Consider the following 25632-nt stretch of genomic DNA (forward strand, 5'->3'; position numbering starts at 1 on the left):
GCTGTGGGTTTCCTAGTTTGTGAGCATGTATTTTTAATAGTCTCTGATGATCTTTTGTCTTTTTGTGGTATCAATTATAATTTTTCCTTTTTCATTTCTGATTTTGTTTGTATGGATCTTTTCTTGGTTAATGTAGTTAGTGGCTTATCAATTTTATCTTTTTGAAGAATCAACTTTTCATTTCATTGATCCTTTGTATTGTTTTTTGGGTCTCTATTTTATTTAGTTCTGCTCTGATCTTTGTTATTTCTGTTCTTCTGCTTACTTTGAGTTTGGTTCTTATTTTTCTAGCTCCTCACGGTGTGATGTTAGGTTGTTAATTTGTGATCTTTCTACTGTTTGATGTAGGCATTTCATGCTATAAAACTTCCCTCTTAGCACTGCTTTTTCTGTATCCCATAGGTTTTGGTATGTTGTGTTTTTATTTTCAGTCGTTTCAAAAAATTTTTAAATTTTGGTTTTAATTTCTTCGTTGAACCAGCGATTGTTCAGGAGCATGTTATTTAATTTCCATGTGTTGGTATAGTTTCCCAAGTTCCTCTTTGTATTTATTTCTAACTTTATTCCACCATGGTCTGAGAAGATAATTGATGTGATTTAGATTTTTAAAAATTGGTTAAGACTTGCTTTGTGGCCTGACATGTGGTCTGTCGTAAAGAATGTTTCATGTGCTGATGAAAAGAGTGTATATTTTGTAGTTGTTGGGTAGAGTATTCTATAAATGCCTGTTAAGTCCATTGTGTCTAAAGTCCAACATAAGTCCAGTGTTTGTTTGATTTTCTGTCTCAGTGATCTGATACTGTGAGTGGGGTGTTGAAGTCCCCTGCTATTATTGTATTATTGTCTTTCTCTTTATTTATTTACTTTTTTGGAATTAAAATATATAGAGTATTTGTCTAATTATTAGTGAAATAATTTTTTTTTTAAATTTCAGAATATTAGTGGGGTCCATACACTTTGGTCACATAAATTGCCTTTGCACCACCCAAGTCAAGGCTACAAGCATGCCCATCCCCCAGACAGGGTGCACTGCACCCATTTGGTATGAATTTACCTATCCCCTCCTCCCCTCTCCCACCTGTTGTCTGTCTCTTTAAGTCTAGTAATATTTCTTTTGCGAATGAAATCTTGGTGCTCAAATATTGGGTGCATATATATTTAGGATTGTTATATCTTCTTGCTGAATCAATCCCTTTATCATTCATGGATTCCATGTGGGTTTCCTTTCTGGAGCAATGTCTCTGTGCAATCTCTGTGCAGCTGCCTGTGTTAGGCCCAAGACTTGTGTGGGTCATGGGGTTCTGCTGTAGCCAAGATCATAAAAACCCATTTTGGTGTATGGAGCTGTGGGGGTTTCTCTCTTACTGTTTCCATGTGTTAAGGAGCTTCTCCTGGCTCTCACCCAGTCCTCGGCTGGGCAAGCTGCCTTGGACCCTCTCCTTACTTACTTTTGCTGCTTCTCGTCACTTCTCTGGTGAATCCTAGCATTCTTTCCTAGATGATCTGTTCAAAATGCGAGCATCTCCTTACTATTCTGGTTCCTCTCCATGGAGGAGGCACATGCTACCTGTGTCTAGGTGGCCATCTTGATCCCTCTCCTAACTTACTGATTCTTGATAAGTGAAATAATAATGTATTGTGGGGCTTGTAACATCTGTGGAGGTAAAAATGTATGACAGTAATAGCACAAATAATTGATTAGCGTCAAAAATTAATAAATAAATGTTGGAAACCTCAGAAATTCCATTAGTGTCTTACAAGCCTTGCATATTCCTTTTTTGTGCTATGCACATTATATTCCTTCTCACATCCATAGCTCATTTATCCTTTTAAATGATCTTTAAGCCCTATCTCTTCCATGGCTGTTTCCTATTATTTGTTATCAATAGGAATTCATCAATTTACTAACTTTAACATGGCATCACAAAAAGATTCTGGCTTTTGGAGTCTTATCACTACCAGTTTTAAACTCTTACTTTGCTATTAGCCATCTGTCTTTAATAAACTTCTTTGACTTGTATAGAATTGTTTTGACAATTAAATCTGTGAATATGTGGAAAGTATTTAGGACAGTACCTAACATACAGTAGAGACTTTACTGTTTATTGATGGTTATACCACAAAAAGGTGGTGGGACGCTTAGACAAAGCATGACTATGAAAGAATGTGATTGTTTGAAAAGTTACTTGTGGAAGCATATGAGGATTTATCATAGAAACACTCAGGGTCTTTCATTTGGCTTAATATTAGCAGTCAGGGTGAATGGATTTTTAAAAAAATATTAGTGCAAAAATGAGTAACTGCAAAGTTAATCTATGTTCTTAGAAGTCAAGATAATGGTTATACTTGTTGGGGGGATGATGAATTAAAGCGGGGTGTTGTGGCATGTTGGTAATATCTGTTTCTTGATCTAGGTCCTGCTTACGTGAGTGTGCTTAATTTGTGAAAATTTACATAGCTCTACATTTATGTGCACATTTCTATATATATGCAATATTTTAAAAAAAGTTAAAAAGAAAAATAATAGTAATTTAAAGCAAAGTATAACTATAGGTAGTTCTCAACATCGGATGGAAGATTCATGGTAGTCCACATTTTTAGCTTTCAGTCAAATATACCACATTTTGAACACTCATGATAGGTAGTAATTGGAGTGAATTTGAGTAATTCATTTTGCCTCATTCCTCAGATGAAAATAGGTAGCTTGGGTGACCCCCATGACTTTAAAGGTAATAATGCACATAAAAATGCAGAATGGTACAAAGGAGAAAGTTAAAATTACCCTGAAATCCTACCACTCATAGATAACTACTACACAACATTTTGGTGATCATCCTTCCAGATATATTTTTCTCTTTTTTTGTTTTACACACAAATGTCTGTTTATAAATTGATCATACTAGGCTTGCTGCTGCTTTTTACTTATTTTTGTTATAAAATAAAACTGACCTTTTTAACCATTTTTAAGTACATAAAATAAAACTGACCATTTTAACCATTTTAAGAGTACAGTGAAGTAGCATTAAGTACTTAATTCATATTGTTGTGCAACTATTACTATTACTCATATCTAGATCTTTTTCCTGATACACACTGAAACTCTGTACCCATTAAAAAATAACCCGCATTTCTCCCTACTCCTAGAAAGTAGAATGGTGGTTGCCAGAGGAAGAGGGAGTTATTGTTTAATGGGTACAGAGTTTCAATTTCGAAAGATGAAAACAAGTTTTAGATAGTAGTGCTGGTTGTACAACAGTATGAATGTACTTCATACTCCTGAATTGTAATGACTAGGATAGTAAATTTTATATGTATTTTATCACAATTTTAAAAATTGGGAAAAATGCTACTCAATCATAAAGAATATAATGTAGACATATCTTACCTCTATCTGATGCTGATATGAGACTTTTAATATGTTTAGGGTTTAAGTTGCAAGTGTTTATAAATCATTAGTGATTATACAGAAATTGTACTTCCATAATTGTGGAAATACTGCTTATTAATTATTGGAGCAGGCTCTGGAATACATTCGCAGTAATTTTTAAAGTTCTTAGAGTGGTACCAACAAATGTTAGAATGGGCTTGCAAAGGTGTTTTGAAGTTTTGTCAAGTATTATAGGATCATACTTTTCTTTTTACTCTTAAACTACTTTAATGTTGTTTTTGAAAATGATGAATACCCACCACATTGTTTTGATTTCATTTATATCTTCCTGTGTTTTCAATAGACACATTTAGATCACAATAAGAGTGGCTTTGAGTGTCAGTAGATCTGATTTACCCTTGATTTTTGGTGTTGTGTTCTAAATTTAGATATCCAAAGAGAAGAAGAAAAAGTGAAACGATCTGTGAAAGATGCTGCCAAGAAGGGCCAGAAGGATGTCTGTGTAGTTCTGGCCAAGGAGATGATCAGGTCAAGGAAGGCTGTGAGCAAGCTCTATGCATCCAAAGCACACATGAACTCGGTCCTTATGGGTATGAAGAATCAACTTGGTAAGGCCACTTACCTTACAGTCACCTTGTAATGCTGATGTTATCACTATTACTATCAGTGTGGGTTTCCTTAAATAGGAAGAAATTAGCTCTGGTTTTTATTTTTGATTTTTTTTTTAGAGATAGATCGTTCTGTCACCCAGGCTAGAGTGCAGTGGCGTCATCATAACCATCATAACTTGCTGCAACTTCATACTCCTGGGCTCAAGTGGTCCTCCCACCCCCGCTTCTCCAATAGCTGAAACTACAGGTGTACACCACCATGCCCGGCTGATTTTTAAACACAAGGTCTTGCTGTGTTGCCCAGGCTGGTCTCAAACTTCTGCTTCAAGTTATCCTCCCACCTTAGCCTCCTGAAGTGCTGGGATTGCAGGCATGAGCCACTGAGTCTGGTTTTTATTTTTTGTATGGTCTTAGTTGGGTGTTACACAAAATGCAAAATGTAATAATAATTATCTTATTCATTTCTTTTGCTATTGTTTTCAAAGTAATAACAAAATCTACATATAAATCTGCTTTGTTTAGAAATGAGAATATATTGAACAATGTTATCAAGTGACCTGGCAATTGAGTTGTAGGGGTAAGAGGCCAGCCTGTATATTGGGAAGAGGGATGAAGAAAAGAGTTTCCTCTCTTTGTCCTAGGCCAAGACCACCTCAGGCAAAATTTTAAACCAACCTGTTTGGCTTTCACTTTCACCCACCTCCCTTTCTGCCTTATCGCTATCTACCTACTGCTTCCTCACATCTTAGGAATCTGCAGGTCACATAATGGGTATTCAGCATACATGGGAACCATCAATTTTAGATGACTTTTAAAAACCCGTGATATTTAAACTAGAAATAAACATCATTTTCTTTCCTTTCAGTGTCTAGTACCATGCTGTTTATGGTCTTTCACAGGTATCTGTTTCCAGGTCAGTGACAGCTTGAGTCATGGGTTAAATTTTACATCCAGTTGATTTCTTTTCTTATTCTGTTAAATTAGGAAGTCTTAACTCAGAATTATAGTTCTTTGGTAATGGTAGCAAAGTGACTGTCGGATATTTAGACTGAATACAGACTCAGAAATTCTTCTGAAGCTGGGTATGGTGGCATGCATCTGTAGTCCCAGCTGCATGGGAGGCTGAGGCAGGAGGATGGCCTGAGCCCAGGAGTTTGAGGCTGTAGTTTGTGTTGATCACACCTGTGAATAGCCATTGCACTCCAGCCTGGGCAATATAGCAAGACTCTGGCTCTAAAAAAAAAGAAAGAAAGAAATATGGAGAAAATTTTCACTAAAGAATATTTTCAACTCTCTGTCACTCTGTTGATGCATATATCACACTCAAAAGAAGCTAGAAGACTGAATGTTTTAATTTATAGGATGGTGCCAAATGCATTATTCGGTTGTATTTGGCTCTGAAGGTATTTCTTCGTGTTCAATTTTAACATTTGAATGTGGTTTCTAAATATGCCTAACAATGAATGTATCATTAGTTTCTTTTTCTAGATACTGAAGAAAATAATTATGGGTTGGGAAAGAGTAAAAATATATAACAAACTGTACCACATCTTGTTAAAAAATAATCTATCAGGATTATGTTCACTTTTAAAAATCATGTTATTTCAGCCCTAAAGTGATAAATTCAGGCCTTTAAATTCTGGATATATCGCCTAGGTAATGCCTTTTGATCAAGCTGAGTATTCAGTGCCATAAAGAAATAGTTTAATCTTATCTGTCATTTTGAAAGGTCAGGTAAATACTTTTGACTTTTACTGCCAGCTTTGAAAATTTCCTAATTGTTCCCGTGACATACTGAAAAGATGCATGTTTTAATTCACGATGATAAGCTTACTTTAAAAATTTTCACTGTTTCCTTTACTGAATCAACATCAGAAAACACATTGTTTATTTTGCCTTTTTTCCCCTACGAATAAAGTAGTGTATACACAGCCTCTTTTTTCTCCAATTGTGGAGATAAAAGCACAGAGGATAATATAATAAATGCTTATATATCTATCACCCAGAACCAATAAAATTTAACATTTTGTTGTATTTGCCTTTTATATTATAGAAGAAATAAAACATTGTTATAGTACTAAAGCTCCTTTGAAGCTCATTTAATACCCCTTCTCAATTCCATCCCCTTCTCTCCCAACCTCCCCAGAGGAAACCACTATCATGAATCTTAAAATTTGTATAAATGGTTTCATTCTGTGTATACCCTTGTTCATCTTTTGCCCCCATTTATCATTGTGATTTTGAATGATATAGAGCTAGTTCATTCATTTGAACTACTGGATGGAATTCCTTTTTTTTTTTTTTCTGTTCCCCCATTGATGGACATTTAGGTTGTTTTCAATTTTGTATACATGTTTAGGATAGTTATATACTCAGAATTGCTGGTAAACATCTGGGTTTAAATTTTGCTAGAATTACAAAATTGCTTTCCAAAGAGGCTTTACTAAGTTATATTTCCAGCAACAACAGATGAGAGAGTTCTTTTTTCCATACCTTTTCACCAACCCTTGATATTGTCAGACTTTTTAATTTTAAAGAAATATTATCTTGTTTAATATTTCTCTTGGAGCTACTCAACTTGAGCATTGTCTTCACCCTTTCTTCCTGTGTACTGATTCCAAAATACCTTTTCAGGCAGTTATAATCATAACAAGTAATCATTAATCCGTATGAAAAAAATCTTTCTCATAACTTACACTTTCAGTAGTAAGTAGAAAAGCTCTCATATGTACTGCACATAAGTCCAGAGCCTATTCTTTAAATATACTCCCTTAATGATATGTTTGCTTAAATATATATTGTGGCTTTACCATAACTGAAAAGAAAAATAAGTGTCTGCTTTTTGGTCTCAAAATGTTAAGGTGCTCTAGGGCTCCCTACTAGTCCTCTGCTCTCTTCTACCTTCACTCTTTCACCTAGTTGATCTCATCTAACTCTGTGTGTTTAAATTTGATTTCCAAATTTTATTTTCAAGCCTAAATTTATATCTCTAAAGCATCTCCACTCAAATTTCATAATGGGTATCTCAAAATTAATATATCTATGCCAATAAATCTTGATTTTCTTTCCCCCACCACTTGCTCATCTTCCAGTCCTTCTCATCTCTTTAAATGGAAACACCATCTACCCAGTTTTCTCCAGCCAAAAACCTAGGATTCATCCTTAATTTCCTTTCTTTCCTTCAGAGTCCTGTCACTCGGCCTCCGTAGTAGAGCTTTATATTTTTCTACTTATGTACATTGTGGCATCTTAGTTCAAGTTAGTATCATCTCTTCCCTGGATTACTCTTTGTCTCTTTGCTTGCATGCACACTCAGCTAACAATTCATACTTCATGCAGCATGAGTGATCTTCATGAAATGAATGTGTGATCATGGTATTCTTTCTATTTAAAATACTGTGGTTTCTCGGTGCATTTAAATTAAGACCCAAATTCTTAGTCTGATCTGTAAGGCCCTACGGGGTCTGACAATTGCTCTGACCTCATCTCCTACTTTTCCCCTTTTTACTCTATATCCAGCCACACTGACCTTTCTATTCCTGGAACTGGTCAAGCTTATTCCTGTCACGGAACCTTCACACTTGATGTTCTCTCTGCCAAGCACATTCTTCTCCATCTCTTTGAATGGATCACTCCTTCTTGTCATTCAAGCATTCAATTCTTAGTTCAGATTCAGGCACTGAGTGAAGCCTTTCTTAAAGTCTCCCCCATCCCCTTGCCCTACCATTATTTTATTATTATTACAACATTCCCTTTAATTTCCTTATAGCTTTTATAAGTATCTGAAATTAACTTGTTCATTTATTTTGAGCTTGTATATTGATTGTCTCCTTGCATTAACACCTTGTCTAGTCTGCTAATATATCTCCAGCTCCAAAAACAGTGTGTGGCTCAGTTAATGTTTGTGAAAAGAATAAATCTGCTAGCATCTTCAAGTGATGGTAATTGCACTTTCATAATATACACCCTTGATATTATTAAATGTGGAGCAGAATGGTTTAACAAAGGAATTTTGTCATTAGCTTATTCTACTTTCTCTCAATGTATTTTTCATGAACTTTTCAGCTGGTTTCACAGATTTCTTGGCAATACTGTGACTTGTTCATGTGTTTACTATGGAAAATGCAGTCTTGAATAATACCTTGATAATTTTGCTCTCTTCTTTACCTGTAGTGTCAAAACTCGTCAGGCTCATGTTGGAGTGCATCAGTTTTGCATATATTCTGTCTAGAACAGTGATTTTCAGTGTATGGTCCATGTGATCCCTGGGAGTCCCAAAACCCTTTCAGGGAGATCTACAAGGTCGAAACTATTTTCCTAATAATACTAAAATGTTTTTTACCTTTGTCACTGTGTTGACATTTGCACTAATTATGCAAAAGCAGTGGTGGGAAAACTGTTGGAACCTCAGCACCAGTCAAGGTTGTGGTGCCCAACTGTTCTAGGAGTTACTGTGTTCTTTACTGCCACACACTCACAATTAAGGAAAAAAAGTCAGTTTCACTTAAGAATCCTTGATGAAGCAGTACAGATTATTTTATTAAATCACAACCAGTGAGTATACATCTTTTAGTATTCTGAGTGGCAAAATGGAAAGTTGTATTATTAATTATACCAATTCCCTCTTTCCTAAATGAATTACAGCTTTCAGAGAGCTGCTAGCTTGAACATTAGTTACTAAGACTGTATTTTTATTTCTTTAGCAATAGTTAATAAGCACTTTATGTATCACATTCTGATATGTATCAATGTATTGTAATTTGAGGAGGGAGAAAAGTAAAAGTTATTGTTTCTTATATATAGATATATCTATATATCTCAGATTTTTGTTATTGTTTTTGATTAAAAAAGGAAAACATACGTTTTGCCTTGAAGGCTAGGGATAGGTGTTTTTAGCACTTGTTAAATGTCTTGACCGTCTAGAATGGTAGAGGAATCTCTGTTAAGTCTATTAATCGTAAAATTTTAGTCTTGTCATTAATGTTGAATATCTGGAGGCTAAGATTCTTCAAGGAGGGTATTGTCTTTGAGGAGTCCACCTCCCAGCCAAAAACCTGTGTGATCTTTCAGACCCAACCATATGCAATTTAAAAGGCTTTACCTGGCAGACCTCTCTGGGAGACCTGCCCTCTCCACACTAGTCTTGGTGCACAACCAGTGCATTGTAGTCTTTTAAAGGAGTCTCAGTCAAGGATTCAGGTTCCTCTGGCCAGCCAAGCTCATAAGTTTATCTGTGTTCTTAGCCCAGATGCTTCCTTTCAGACACCTCTTTATTGAGAGCCCAAGCATGGGGACTGGAGCAACCTTGGCAGAAGCCTACCCAGGCACCTCTTTTAAGATCTTGTTAATGGGTGGGGAGAGAAACCTTAAAGGCACTTTTCTCCACTCTGACTCAGTACTCAGTACCTTCTAACTGCTAGCCCCACTCCCCGCTCTTCCTGCGTGGCCGCTAGGTCCATAAAATGGCAAGGAGACCTTTGTTTTAGGGTCCTGTCTGGGATGATGCATCTGACCTTTACCTGGTTTTTGGTATACACTATTGTCGTGATTAAAGGCTTGTCTGACTGGCTTATTGTCTTAACTGACTCCTCTGACACCTGCTAGCAGCTTAGTTCAATTCTTGACAGTCTTTTTGTGTATTTTTGACTTAATTCAGTACTATGTGCTCCTGATATTCATATATTATATATTTTTTCCTACAGTCCACATAAAGCATGCTGTCTCCTAAAAATTCTAATCTTTTTGGTGTTTAACAGTACCTTAGACTAGGAAATAACACAGAAAACTCTTTACTTTGAATTTTGATTTGGAAAATACAACAGTGTTCCTCATTTGAATCTAGTTTAGAAGCCTCTACTTTCCCTTTTACCAAAGTAATTTCCAAGTGGATTAAAAATTGAGAAAAAGTAAATTTAGAAAATCTAGTTTAATATTTGTATGATGTTGAAATGGGGAAATATTTTCCAAATCTAACATATAAAACCCTTTTAGAAAACTTAAAAGGTTGATATATTTGACAACATAAAACATTTAAACTTTACAAAAACTCACAAGTCAGAAGATAAGGTGGCTAAGTACTTGTTGTAATAAACAGACGGTTGATAGCTTATTCAAAAACCTTTTGCAAGTCAATATGAAAAAAATTAGATAACTCAAAGATAACGAATAAATGGCTATATGAAAAGATACTCAATCCCATTAATAACATTTAAAATATAGTTTAAAAAATGAGATAATTGCATTTCTACTGTCAAAGTTGTCAGGGATTGGGAAAATACACACACTCGTTTATTTTGGTGTAATTGTTAATTGGTGTAACTTTTTTGGAAGACATTTTGGCAACATCAGAATTTAAATATATACTTCCTTTCATATAGAAATGTGGTTTCAGGTACAAAAGCATTTATTTATAAGAATTTTTATTGTGACAGATTTTTCAAACTGGAGTCTAGTAACTCCTCCAGGGAACATATTTTGGTGTCTGTGAGTTTTCTATGACAATTAAAAATTTTTTAATTTGACTTTTAGTATCCTTTAAAAATTGAATATATGAATACTCTGGGTCATGTTATAATCAATTACTTTCGTGAGATTTCATTATTATTTGCATTATTGTTTATGAGGTTTGTTGCCAGATTTAATTGTGGCAATCCAATGTGAAAAGAGAAAAACCCAACTTAACTAAGTAGCCTTGCCAAGGGAGTCCCATCTGATGCAAGGATTTTCTGTAGTCTTTTTTTTTTTTTTTTTTTTTTTTTGTTGAGACAGAGTCTCACTTTGTTGCCCAGGCTAGAGTGAGTGCCGTGGCGTCAGCTTAGCTCACAGCAACCTCAAACTCCTGGGCTCAAGCGATCCTACTGCCTCAGCCTCCCGAGTAGCTGGGACTACAGGCATGCGCCACTATGCCCGGCTAATTTTTTCTATATAGATTTTTAGGTGTCCATATAATGTGTTTCTATTTTTAGTAGAGACGGGGTCTCGCTCAGGCTGGTCTCGAACTCCTGACCTTGAGCAATCCACCCGCCTCGGCCTCCCAGAGTGCTAGGATTACAGGCGTGAGCCACCGCGCCCGGCCTTTCTGTAGTCTTAATAGAGAAAAATGGGAGATGAGTCACCGGCAGACACATAAGGCAGTATATGTATATGTTCTCAAATATTAAAATAATTTACCTGCAGCATTACCCATATATAAGTGGTGTTTTAGTTCCAGCAAAGTATCACAGGAAATTTATTTATGTTGTTAATGTGAATTTTATTGATTTTGAAGTTTTTTATATTTAATTTCACTTTTGTGTTAGTTTTGTAATTGTACAGTTATTAGCATCAGGCATTGTTTCCCAATTATATAGATAATTAAGGCCAAAAATGGAAAGCTGTTGGTAACAGGGGGGCTGTTAACATTGTTTTTCCCCACTAGAGGATTGAATCAGTAATTAGGTATATTCAGGTTTTAGCGTAGTACTCAGCCAGTAGGAAGTTGTTAGTGATGCATTGTTTAATAAATAAGCAAGTTGCAGAACAGTATATATAGTATGATCTCACACTCTAAATAAATAAGTAAATAGAGGATGCATTTGTATAAGTGTGTTAATAAATGGTAAACGGATAAAGAGAGGACTGAAAAAGATATGCTCCAAACTGTTAATAGGTTTACTTCTGAGGAGAGAAGTTGGATTACAGGGAAGAAAAATTTTTCACTTTTTATTCTAATACATACTTTTGTTATTGTTTGAATCCTCCTGCATTGTTTTCTTTTTATTATAACTTCTTAAGGAAAATCTAAGCATATGCAAAAGTAGAGTGAATAGTTAAATGAATCCCTGTGTACCAATCACCCAGCTTAAACTATTGTCAACTCTTGGCTGATTTTTACTTCATATATATCCTCACCTATCTCCTGTATTTCAGTATACATGGATATCCACAGAGGGTTGGTTCGAGGACCCCCACAGATACCAAAATACACATATGCTCAAGTCTCTGATAGAAAATGGGGTAGTATTTGCATATAACCTATGCATATCCTCCTGTGTACTTTAAATCTTCTCTAGATTAATTATAATGCCTAATACATTGTAATTGCTATGCAAATAGTTGTTATACTGTATTGTTTAGGGAATAATGACAAGAAAAAAATGGCTATATGTGTTCAGTACAGGTGCAACTATCCATTTTGTTGTTGAATATTTTTGATCCTCAGTTGGTTGAATCCACAGATACAGAACCCACGGATACAGAGGGCCAACTGTTGTTTCATTTGTAAATATTTCCACATGAATTTATAAAAGATAAGGGTTCTATCCTCCTGTTCCTTGGTGAGTCCTTTCAATTTGAGGGCTTGTATTCTTCAGTGCTTGGATGAGAGCATGTACATTTCCTTTCCACTATATTTTCTGTTTCTTTCTGAAAGCAAATGGTTTTAGTCAGTCGTTGGATTTCCCAGACTGATCCTTTAATTTTTTCTTTCTCATGTTCTGTTTTGAGGACAATAATAGTACCTTCCTCGTAGGCTGGTTGAGGCTTAATTTATTGCCTAGCACATGGTAATTGCTGTATATGTAGGTTCTAAATATTATCATCCATTTCGTCTCTGTGTTCTACTTTCTGAGAAATTTCCTTAACTTTATTTTGCACTTCTCTTGAATTCTTTATTTTGGCTATCTTAAATTTAATGTTCAGGAAAGAGTTCTCATTCTGTTCCTATTTCATTTATGCAGTATTATCTTCTATTAATATTAATGATAGTCTCTTTTTGAAATTTTCTTGTGTTCCTTGCATTGTGTCTCAGAGCTTCCTCTCCCAATCATCTTCTTCTTCTTCCATGTCCCTCTTCTCTTTTTTAAGAAAGAGGTTGGGGGAGGGAGGGAGAATGGGAGAGAAGAGGTTAGGGGAGGCTAGATTAAGTGTAGGCTTCCTGAGTACCTTTCCCAGCCTTTTCAGGTAGATAGACTGAGTTACAAAGACCAAAATGTTAACTCATTCAATAAATGTGTATCTTTTAGCCTTTATTGTGTGCCAGACACTGGGGTTAAAATTGTGAACATTATAGGCGTAGTCACTGCCTTCTAGGTATGGAGTAAAAAGCAAATAATCGGCTAAGTTTAATAAAAATAAAAAAATAATAAATTCAGTAATCAAATAAATAGATGTTATAATTGCAAACTGTGATATGCATTTGGAGACTGTAAAGAGAAATGCAGAATCAAGGATGGCTCCTTTCAGGCACTGATAAAATCTGAAGGAAGATGAGCAATTAAGTTGTATGTATGAGGGGTACAGTGTGCTTGGCCAGCACGTGTGAAGAACACCCTGGGGTTATAAGGAACTGTGTATTCACGACACTGAAGGAAGGTCTGGACAGTACTGAGCAAGGGCAAGGGATGGCTGGAAATGAGCAGGGAAGTGAAGAAGACAATTTTTACAGCTGTTAGCAGAGCAAGGGTTCTTAAAAACAAGTTCCAAGTGAGATGTGCTATAGCAATGGTGCAGATGAAGTGCAGTGGGAGTTCAGAGGATAACTATTTTGGGAAGAATCAGGGAGGCATCTGAGTACAAAGGGATTGGTTCGGGCTGTGTTCAGGAAACAGTTTGACAGGAGTGCATGAAAGGGAGCAGTGGGAGGGGAAGCTGGAAAGGTAGGTAAGTTAGAGTCAGAATTCTGAGAGTTACCTTGAGGAACTTTATTTATTTATTTATTTTTTTTAAGAGACAAAGTCTCGCACCATCACCCAGTCCAAATTGCTGGGACTACAGATGTCAGCCACCTAGCCAAGGCTGAGGAATTTTAATTTCATTTCACTGCAGGGCCGTTAAGACACTGGAAGCCTGGGCAACATAGAGAGACTCCGTCTCTACAAAAAATAAAAAAATCAGCCAGACATGGTGGTATGTGCCTATAGTCCCAGCTACTAGGGAGGCTGAGGCAGGAGGATCACTTGAGCCCAGGAGTTGAGGCTGCAGTGAGCTTCAGCCTAGGTGACAGAGCAAGACTCTATCAAAACAAAACAAAACAAAAAAAAAAAAAAACAACCCCCCACTGGAAACACAGAAAGAAGAACAGATCTAAAGAGAGAAAGGAGATTCCACTTGGGGCTGACCAGACCAGCTCCATGAGATCAGGGGCTGTTTGGTTTACCCTGCTTCCCCAGCACCTAAGTATAGTAATGGGAGCAGGGACCCCAGAGAGGGTTGTTGAGAGGGTTTATAGTGGAATGTTGCTTGTTAGGAGAGTAAATACAGCAGCACGAGTAACTGTATTTGGGAGAGGGTAAGAGGGAAGACTACATTCTAGGAGTGGAAAAAGAGAAAACTAGAAATGGTTTTCCAGAGTAACCAGAGTTCCTGAGAGGTCTTTGTCTGTGTTGCCACGGACCCCATCCCACCCCTAGCCTATTACTGCTTTGAAAAGCCACATTTTGACAAAGTCATTCCTTTTCCTCAAGATGTTCCCCTATTAAAATGCAGATGGCCTTGGGACAGGTAGTCTGTTAAGCCTTGTCAGCTATTAATACATTGTCATGATTAGATGCTTTGCAAGTGACAGCTTTCTGACAGCAGCTCCTTGCAGAATAAGACAGATGATGAATATGTTTTGATTGGGGGAGAGGGTTAAGGGAGAGGTTCAAAGGTGGGGTAGGAAATAGAATTACCAAATAATCCAGCAATTCTACTTGTGAATATATACCCAAATGATTTGAAAGCAGGGACTCAAACAGGTATTTGCACAGCAATATTCATGGCAGCAGCATTAACAATAGCCAAAAGGTGGAAGTAACCCAAGTGTCCATCAGCAGACTAATGGGTAAACAAAATGTAGTATGTCCAGACAATAGAATATCATTCAGCCTTAAAAAGGAAGGAAATTCTAACACACGCTACAAAGTGGATGAACCTTGAAGACATTATGCTAAGTGAAATAAGCATGTCAAAAAAGGACAAATACCGTATGATTCCATTTATATGAGGTACGTAGAGTAGTAAAATTTAGAGACAGTACAATGGTGGTTGCCAAGGGTAAGGGGGAGTGGAAGTGGGGAATTAGTGTTTGATGGGTACAATTTCAGTTTTGGAAAATGAGAAAAGTTCTGGAAATGATGGTGATGGCTGCACAACAGCGTGAATGTACCTAATGCCACTTAACTATACATTTAAAAATGGTTAGAAATCATAAATTTTGTTGTGTGTATTTTTGGTTAAGATAATAGATTTTATGTTATGTATATTTTGCCATAAAAATATACATGTACAGGTGTATTTTATGTAATGTATATTTACCTGAGGCGGGTCTGGGTGCCAAGCCCTGGTGAGGTCCCAGGTGGCAGAAATGTGTGAGAACTCAAAGCTCGTAGATTATGGGTTCAGCATAGCATGTCTAGAGGGGCAGGCAAGGTGGTGCATCTGCCTAGATTCGTTTCCTTTTTTCTTTGTTTTGTTTCTGTGCTTTGATTGTCATACTTGAAAGTGAGTCTGCAAGGTGTGGATCTTTGGGATCAAACATAACGTTTGTGAAATTTAAACTGATATGTTTGTTGAATCAAAACACATTTTTAATGATTTTGTTAGTATCTTTAACTTAAAAGTGATACAGGCTTATTGTTTTAAAAATGCTACAGAAATATATAAAACAAAAAGTTAATGCCCACCAATCCCTTGTCTTGGCTTCAGTGAGGCACCTTATCCACCAGCGTGCAATTGTCTTTTTCAAATGAAATATTTTCCCCTATACAAACAAAACACATTAAATGAAATTTTTTTAAGGAAAAAAATCTACCTCCCTAACAAATTATGATTTTTTTCATATTTAATTTTAGGTGTTATTCATATGAATGTTTATTTCATGCTCTGTAAATATAGTGTAAGAACACATCGTTGGCATTAAATGAGAGTGACACAGGACATTCATCCCTCTAGACTTTTAAAACCCTATCCCTGTAGCAAGCTGGACCATCACAAAGCCTCCCACCACCATCTTCTTTCCTAAAGAAATGCCTTTACTGAGTTCTTTTCATAGTAATCCTTTGCTTGTCTTGATAATGGATAAGAAACAGCCATATGAAGATTATTTCTATAACTTCTATATAATTACTAGTATAGTCAATAAAGATTGTATACTTTAATATTCCTTAAGATAAAAACCAGGGAAGAAATTTATCTTAGAACCTAGTGCTGGAGAAAAATATCTTTCCCAGTGAAGCAGTGTGCCTCTATCAGTATCTTACAACCAAAATATTATTAACCTTTGTGCTTTAGCTCCTGAGATGCTCACAGCTGAATTTAATTTCAGCTGTAGCAGCTTGTTAGCCTTGGTCGCTGATTCTCAGCAGGGGGCAATTTTGCTTCTTAGAGCTGCGATTTCCAACCCAACCCCCGCCCCAGCAGCCAATTGGTACTGGTCCGTGGCCTGTTAGGAACCAGGCTGCACAGGAGGTGAGTGGCAGGCAAGTGAGCAAAGCTTCATCTGCATTTACAGCTGCCCCCCATCACTCGCATCACTGCCTGAGCTCTACCTCCTGTAAGATCAGCGGCAACGTTAGATTTTCATAGGAGCACAAACCCTACTGTAAACTGCACATGCAAGGGATCTAGGTTGCGTGCTCCTTAGGAGAATCTAATGCCTGATGATCTGAGGTGGAGCTGAGGCGGTGATGCTAGCCCTGGGGAGTGGCTGCAAATACAGATTATCGTTAGCAGAGAGCTTTGACTGCACCATAAATGTAATGCACTTGAGTCAACCCAAAACCATCCTGCCCCCACCTCACCCCAGTCCATGAAACCTGGTCCTGGTGTCAAAAAGGTTGGGGACTGCTGCCTTAGGGGACATTTGGCAGTGTTTGGAGACATTTTTGGTTGTCACAACTGGGGTTTGGGGGGGGGGGGTTTACTGGAATCTAGCTAGCAGAAACCAAAGGTGCTGCTAAACACTCTCGAATGAATAAAATGACCTACAACAAAAAAATTATCGTATCCAAACTGTCAAAGTGCATTTGTTGAGAAACTGCAGCCCACATTAATGAAGTCAGCTCACCCCTTTTGTATTTATTTTATTGTACCTACCATATATGTCTTTTTAATAAACCACTTCAAATTATTTTTCAAGTGGTAGCATATGAGTCATAAATAAACATGACTTTAAATTTTGAAAATTTGTCAAATGTACATGGTTATGGTATTTTATGACTGTAGGTTTTGGTTCCCCATATTATAGGTTTCCCCTTATTATAGAATGTTTGTACTGTCTTCTTTTAATTTTTACCTTTCTGTTTTTTGTTTCTTATTGTGGTAGATGTTTCTTTGGAAATCACTTATCTCAACTTTTTTTTTTGTTACAAGGAAGAAGTATCTTAGTCTCTTAAAAGAATTTTACTTTTGATGCTCGAATGTTTTTAATATCACTTCTCTGAGCTTTCATCTGTCATTATTGTGAAATACCATTATAAGATTTCCTATTTTCTCATAATCTTATTCATTGTGTTTGTAATTGCGAATTTTAAGTTGGCTTTTAAAAACCACACTGTCAGTCTAGTTTGTGACTGTATTGCTCCCTTGGGCCCTTGCCAACAATGAGCTACAGTTTGCTGTGGATGCCACTTGTAATATTATTTTAATTTTCTTTTAAAATTTATCTATAATTCCTATAAGAGCCTGTGATAGGTGGAGTGAATTCTGTTTTTGTTACTTTCATTATTGGTGTCTAAATTCTTTTCAGAATATTTCCATTAGTTTTTGCATCTACTGATTACGAAACTATTTAGCTACTTCACTTCCATGTTTGGTGGTGGTGGTTATTATAATATGATATGTTTATAGCAGAAATTGTCTCTATGTACATAATATCCTTTTGTTTTTTATTTGTATCTTTGGCAGGCATGGGAATGCAATGTTTTAATTTTCTCTTTTCTAAGGTGGTTTTTTTAAATTAAGGTTTTTATTTTTAGAAAAATTTAGACACTCATACATGCAGTTGTAAGAAATAATACATAGAGATTCTGTGTAGCCTTCACCTGGTTTCCCTCAGTGGTAACATCTTGCAGAACTGGAGTACAGTATCACAGTCAGGATATTGGCATTGATGCAGTGAAGCCGCAAAATATCTCCATCAGTTCAAGGATCCCTCATATTGCTCTTTTATAGCCATACCTACTTCCGTCGCATCCTCACTCCCTACTTAATCTCTGGAAACTGCTAATTTGTTCTCCATTTCTATAATTCTGTCATTTCAATAATATTATATAAATGGAATTATATAGTATTAACCTCTTGGGATTGGCTTTTTTCACTCAGCATAATTGTCTGGAAATTAATCCAGATTTTTTAATGTATCAGTAGATAATTTCTTTTTATTGCTGAGCAGTATTCTATTCTGTGGATATACCACAGTTTATTTAACCATTCACCCATTGAAGGACTTCTGGGTTGTTTCCAGTTATTGGCTATTATGAATAAAACTGCTTATATATGAAAGTGTATAGGTTTTTGCATGAACCTAAGTGTTCATTTCTCTTGGATAAATGCCCAGTAGAACAATTGCTAGGTTTCATGGTGGCATAGAACAAATTGTCAAATTGTTGTCTAGAGATACTGTATCATTTTAAATTCCTACCAGCCAATGTATGAGAGATCCAGTTTTTCTGCATCTTCCCCAACATTTGGTGTTGTCACTATTTTTTATTTTAGCCATTCTGATAGGTGTGTAGGGCTGATTGTGGTTTTAATTTGTATTTCCTTAATGGCTAATGATTAGAAACATCCTTTCATGTGCTTATTTCTCCTCTTTTGTGAAATGATACTTTTTTACTTTTGTGTTATCTCCAAAATTCTCCACAATAAAATGTTATAAACTTAATCCTTTTATGTCTATTTCTGGTTTCTAGTTTCTTTTCCTGCCTCACTTGCTCTGTTTTTGTCGCCAGTATGTGAGTATTCTATGTCTGTAATTTCAAACATTGAGAGAACTAGTTTCTATTTGTTGTAATCCCTTTCTAACCTTTTGCCATATAAAATTGGTTATTGTCTGTTTATTTTTATAAAGAAATCTTCTAGAATTTTTATGTTCAATACAAAAAAAGGAAAAACATATTTCTGACCCAATATTAAATATGTAGTATTTTTATAGGAGCACCTGAGTCTTTATAAAACTACCTCAGTGTTGTTTCCTATCAAGATACTAATATATTTAATATTTTTCCCCAATTTGAATATGATAGTTTTCCCTGTTCTCTTCTAAATTCATTTATTGGTTTATTCAACAAATATTAGAGTGTCAGCTGTGTCAGGCACAATGCTAGGCAACAGAAATGAAACAGTGGCTCCCCTGCCAAATGAAAAAGAAATCTAGTGCTCTCATGGGCAGCACATACACTAAAATTAGAACAATATTGAGAGGATTAGCATGGCCTCTGAATAAGGATGAATACAAATTTGTGAAGCATTCTACAGTTTTAAAAAACTTCATCCACCAAGTCTCCATTGTATAGAGCTTTCATTGGGGCCCGGCCCCCCACGCTGAGGGAGGAACACAGAAAAGGCCCTGAAGGTTGGAGAAAGCCTGGAACCCAGGGGGACCTGCAGACAGGCCTGGGGCAGGGTAGGGCTCCAGCAAAAACGAGCTGTGACCAGTGAAATGCTGCTCATTTTATTTCATGATCCCCTCTGTGTAACTTTGATCTTTCTAATTTTAAATGTGGTCAGCTAGTTTTTATAATGCTGACTTAGTAATGTTTTCTGTAGAATTTTAAATTTGTTTTAGGAGAATTTTTTTATTGTAAAATAGATATAACAAAATTTAAACATTTTACACATACAATTCAATGGCATTTAACATTTAACTAAATATAAGAATACTATGAATGCTTTGGTTTTTGAAGATTTTAGATAAGAGATACTTTCTGCTGTTAAATAATTCTTTGTAGATTGATTCATTTTTGCATTCAGCACTATCTATTAATGCATTCTTTGTGACCAAGCATCTTGTTAACACAGTGGGACACAATCACCGCACTGATGCCACTTATATTCCAGTATGTCATGTATGTTCTTGTTTTTTAAATGCAGTATTTTGGCAGTAAGCCACCCATGCCTTTTGAGTATGAATCGGCTTTGATCTTAATGGGTTTATATAATACATTTGAAGACATTTTTAGTATTTTATTATAAATAGCACCTGAGTTCATTAGAACATTACATGGCAATGCTATGATTAGGATTTTGTTCAGACTTTAGAATTAGTGTTATATATACTTCATAAAATATAAAGGGTGTTAGTTTTGTTTTCTTTTGTTGTATTAGTTGAAGAGTATGTTTAGCAACAAGTAACAGAAAACATGATCATAGTGGCTTATAACAGAGCTATGGGATTAGGTTTCTTTTACTCTCTCTTTGCCAGTCCCTGCTTTGAGCTGGTTCTCTTGTGCATGGGACTTGAGCCTACCCATCAGTGCTTTCTCCAAGTCAGGAGCCAACCAGTGAGGCAAGGTGGGGTCATGCATCCTAACCAACTGTCATGCATCCAGGACATTCATAAGGTACATTTATAAATAATTCAGTAGCACTTTATATTTGTATGTGTGTGTGACAGTTTACAAGGCTCTTTGATATATGTGATCTCATTCAGTCTTCACAAATAAGGAAAGCAGGTCAGCTGGCTGAACCACTGTCTTAAATCAGTCAGGAAATGGCAGAGCTGGGGTTCAAACCCAGCTCTTTGTGGTCCAAGTCATATGTGCACTAACTAGCCAGGGAAGAAAAAAGTCCAGCCACTCTCTTGCAAATTGGTTTTATAGATTCTGTAGGGAAATCCTGATGTCAGGAGTGACTGCAGTGGGGTCCTTCCAGTCTCATCATACAAAATGGCAGTCTTAAATCCAGGGGGCCCTGCTGTTACTCTTAATTTCATCTTCTGGGTGTAGTTTTTATTATTTAGTAAACTTATTTTTTAGAGCAGTTTTAGGTTCACAGAAAAACTGAGTAGAAAATACAGAGTTTCCTGATACCTCTGCCCCACACATGCACAGCCTCCACCACCACATTTGTTACAATCGATAAAACTAAATTGACACATCATTATCACCCATTTTGTAATGTAATGTGAAGTCCATAGTTTAGAGTTCACGCTTGGTGCTATACATTCTGTGGGTTTGGAAAAATGTATAATGACATGAATCCACCATGATAGTATTATACAAAAGAGTTTCACTGGCCCGAAACTACAACTATTCATCCCTTCCCCCCGCCCCCCAACCTTTGGCAACCACTAGTCTTTTATTGTCTCCATAGTTTTACCTTTTCTAGAATGTCATATAGTTGGGTTTTTTTTTAAATTTTTTGTTATTTCAGCATATTACGGGGGTACAAATGTTTAGGTTACGTATATTGAGAATGTCATATAGTCTGAAATCATACAATATGTTGCCTTTTCAGACTGGCTTCTTTCACTTAGTAATATGCATTTAAGTTTCCTCCATGTCTTTTCATGGCTTGATAGTGCATTTGTTTTTAGCATTGAATAATATTCCATTGTCTGGATGTAGCAGCTTATCATATGCCTACTGAAAGACATCTTGGTTACCTCCAAGTTTTGGCAATTATGAACAAAGCTGCTATAAACATCTATGCGCAGGTTTTTGTGTGGACATAAGTTTTTAATACATTTGGATAAAAACCAAGGAGCACAATTGGTGGATCATATGGTAAGTATATGTCTAGTTTTGTAAGAAACTGACAAAGTGTCTTCCAAAGTGGCCCCATTTGCATTCTCATCAGTAATAAATGAGAGTCCCTGTTGCGCCACATCCTCACCAGCATTAGGTGTTGTCAGTGGTCTGGATTTTCGCCATTCTAATAGGTTTTTCGTGGCATCTTATTGTTTTTATGTGCAATCCCCTTATGACATATGATTTTGAACATCTTTTCATATACTTACTTGCCATCTGTGTAACTTCTTGGTGAGGTGTCTCTTTGGGTCTTTTGCCCATTTATTAATTTGGTTGTTTTATTGAGTTTCAAGAATTCTTTGTATGTCGTGGATACCGGTCCTTTAACAGATATGTCTTTTGCAAATTTTTCTTGCAACTTGTGGCTTATCTTCTCATTTTTTTGAAGGCATGACTTTTTATTATGAAATAATTATCTGCCACACCTTTTTTCCTTTTGGAACATAGAAAATACATCTTCGTCCAGTCTTTTATACCTTTGTCTAAGTTTGTTTTGTGCTGCTATAACAGAATAGCTGAGACTGGGCAATTTATAAAGAATGTAGAAATTTATTTCTCACTGTTCTAGATGCTGCAAAGTCCAAGATCAAGGTGCCAGCAGGGTCAGTTGTCTGGTGAGGGCTGCATCCTGTGGAGGGTAGGAACACTGTGTCCTCATCTGGCAGAAGGGCCCAGGAGCATGAACTCCCTCCTTCAGTTTCTTTTATAAGAGCACCTAATCCCATTCATGAGGTGGACCCTCATGGCCTCATCACCTCTTAAAGCCCCCACCTCTTAATACTGTCACACTGGCAACACCGGAATTTTAGAGGGGTCATATTCAAACAATAGCAACCTCCTTTGTTTTGAGTTAACAAGTGTACAATATACATTTAGTTTGGCCTTTTAAAAACCCACTTTCCCTCTCCATTTTGATTGGTTATCAACTTAAATCTTTTTATAGTAAGTTTTATTTCTAAGTTCATTTTGCCTCCTCTTTTTCTTACTACATTGACTCTTCCTTTGTTGTTCGATCTACTAATCAGAAATTTATACCTTTTTCAGAATACAAGTGATTCATTACTTAACACTTGTAGTCATAGTTTTTTCCATGTCTCCCATCTTTTTACTTATTTTTACTGATTCGCAGCTCAAAAAAGTTAATTGAATACATGTCATGTTCAGGCACTCTTTCTGGGTTACAAACTCAGGATGTAAATTAAGGATAAAACACAGGCCCATGTAGACATCAGACTTTTATAATTCAAACAGAATTATCTGGAATTTGCTTTATTTTTACCCTTTTCTTCTCATCTTCATACAATAATCAATAGTAACTTTAACATTTTAGAATCTCTATCTTTTTGATATCATTATAATGCCATATGTAATTTATTGCTTATTTCAGCCATACAGATTGATACTTCCTCTATCATTATACTAATTTTAATTAATAAATATTTTACTTTCCTATTCCAATGTTAAGAGAAATGAAGTATTCTCCACAACTAGCAAAACTTCTTTACTCCTTTAGAAAAAATCACAGATTGCTATATATATGTCAGACAGACATTTCCCTGGTCACTCTTATTTTTCCTTAGATGGGAAAGCTTCCTAGAGTCTGGATTCCACTAGAGGTAAACCTGTAGTGACTCCTGGCTGAGCCAGGAGCCGTAGCACTGGAGGAAGTCTGTGTGCCATTGTTAGTGAACAGCTTGATGTATAACAGTTCTCAGAACTTTAAGTCTCATGAAATTCCAAAAGAGATTTGGAGGGTTGCCAACTCTTTGTCATGTTAAAGACATCTGGGGGAAGGGAGGAAATGATCTTCTGCTACTTTCACAATTTCTTATAATGAAGATTGTAGTATGCATATGATCTCAGACTACAGAACGTTTCTCCCCAGCAAGGAACTGTAACCACCTCATACTGTCAAACGTATATTCACTGTGTCTTATCCCAATTTCTCTCATTTTAACGAGGACCAGTGACAAGCTCCACACAGAGTAGACTCTGCCCATAGGCTGATGTATGGTATATGGGAAGCTCTACTTGGGCACCTTAAAGCCTTCTTGTTCCAGTGTGGCCCTTAACAGGTCTAGAGCTGTTACTCCAATTTGTGTCTTGTCTTGGGTGTCACAGTCATTCCCAGCTGGCTTCCTTCCCTAAAAAGGGCAGTTACAGGGCTTCAGGCAGGCCACTCTGCAGATTGGCCAGTTGTCCTGTATGCCCAGAGAATTCACACCAACAGTAGCCTAGCTAACACACAATTTAGAAAAGTCAGTCTTTTGGTCAACTAGACGGTAAAGTAGTCTAAAGGTACATAAAATAACTTCGGGAGTCTATCTGCTATTGCTTCCATTTATTGGAATGGCTCATAATATGGCTGTCTCTCTTTATTCCATCTTGTTGAACAACCTGACTGTACCCCTTCCCTTTCAGCGGTCCTGCGAGTGGCTGGTTCCCTGCAGAAGAGCACAGAAGTGATGAAGGCCATGCAAAGTCTTGTGAAGATCCCAGAAATTCAGGCCACCATGCGGGAGCTATCCAAAGAGATGATGAAGGTGACCTGGCGTTAGCCCTGCTTCCCCTTCCAAACCATGAGAGTAAATGTCAGTGTAGGGGGTAGGGATCTGGGTGGGTGGGAATGGACAGACTACAGCTGCTGGACAGAAATGATTTTGAGAATAGAAGAGCAGCCATTAACACTGGTGGAAACCATTTTTGAGCTGAACGTGGCAGAGGCTGGATCAGATTGCCAGAGTGTTCCTTAGAAGAAGTAAAAAGTATACCCAGAGCTCTGGGGGAGGTGGGGGTCCAGGGAACAACCATTTAGGAATCAAGGAGATAAGGTTTGCAGTCTCCATCATGAGCAAGGAGATGGAGGGAAACATTTACAAAAACATGCAGCAGACCAGATTTGGCCTGCAGGCTGTAGTTTGCTGATCTCTGTTTTAAACTAAAAGAGGAGAGACTGAGAACCAAATAGAAAGTACAAAAATACTTGCCACCCCCAGGATCAGAGCTTGGCAAGGAACTATACTGGTGCCCTTCAGAAGGGACAGGGATAAGGAGGGTATTGTCACTGAGTCCCCACAGCCAATGGTGCACCACACTCACTGTCCCAGCCACCCTGGGAGGGGTAGGTATTTTTGTCCCCTTTTTACACAGAAGGAAGCTGAGTCTGAGCTGCCTGGTAACTTTCCTGAAGTCACCTCAGTCATTTAAGTGAAGATCTGATGTTGAAGCACAGGTGCCTGACCTTATCACCTGAGCTGCCAGAGGAAATAGTGATGGGAAATCCTCACAGGTGCTGTTCATGCCTCAGACCTTGGCCTGACAACCAAGAGTGTACATTTCAAATTCTTGTATAGAGTTTGTACATAGAAGTCACCTCCCTTCCTCCTGGGGAATTTCATTAATGAACTTGAATTATACAAAAGGTTATAAGGCATGGAGAAAGGGACTGGAGAAGAAAATTGATAGGAAAGAAAAGCAACATAAAACTCCCAGGGCCAGGTGTTGGCCTTGGGCAGGAGCAGTAAGGAAGAAACGGGGTGAGGAGGGTATGTTCTTTAAAAGTGGTGGATGGATGTCTTGCCCCAAGGTTGGTGATGACTGTCCATCTAGAACTGGATAACAAGATCATTCTTTTTTTTTTTTTTTTTTTTTTTTTTTTGAGACAGAGTCTCACTTTGTTACCTGGGCTGGAGTGAGTGCTGTGGCGTCAGCCTATCTCACAGCAACCTCAAACTCCTGGGCTCAAGCAATCTTCTTGCCTCAGCCTCCCGAGTAGCTGGGACTATAGGCATGCGCCACCATGCCTGGCTAATTTTTTCTATATATATATATATTTTAGTTGGCCAGATAATTTGTTTTTATTTTTAGTAGAGATGGGGTCTTGCTCTTGCTCAGGCTGGTCTCGAACTCCTGAGCTCAAACAAAT

At 37.0% G+C, this 25632-nt stretch overlaps 1 protein-coding gene and 1 non-coding gene across 3 annotated transcripts in view; both read left to right on the forward strand.

Annotated features, from left to right (window-relative positions):
- CHMP3 (charged multivesicular body protein 3) overlaps nt 1-25632 on the forward strand; it is a 51042-nt gene that overhangs the window by 20383 nt on the left and 5027 nt on the right. For both annotated transcript variants that reach the window (XM_069495182.1, XM_069495183.1), the window contains exons 3-4: nt 3817-3996; nt 24129-24250. In XM_069495182.1, coding sequence (XP_069351283.1) covers nt 3817-3996; nt 24129-24250 — 302 coding nt within the window. The remainder of the gene's footprint in view (nt 1-3816; nt 3997-24128; nt 24251-25632) is intronic.
- Nucleotides 19333-19438, forward strand: LOC138400400 (U6 spliceosomal RNA). The gene has a single exon (XR_011236293.1). It is a non-coding gene; the product is annotated as a U6 spliceosomal RNA (small nuclear RNA).

This window comes from Eulemur rufifrons, chromosome 19 (assembly GCF_041146395.1).
Source record: "Eulemur rufifrons isolate Redbay chromosome 19, OSU_ERuf_1, whole genome shotgun sequence".
NCBI lineage: Eukaryota > Metazoa > Chordata > Mammalia > Primates > Lemuridae > Eulemur > Eulemur rufifrons.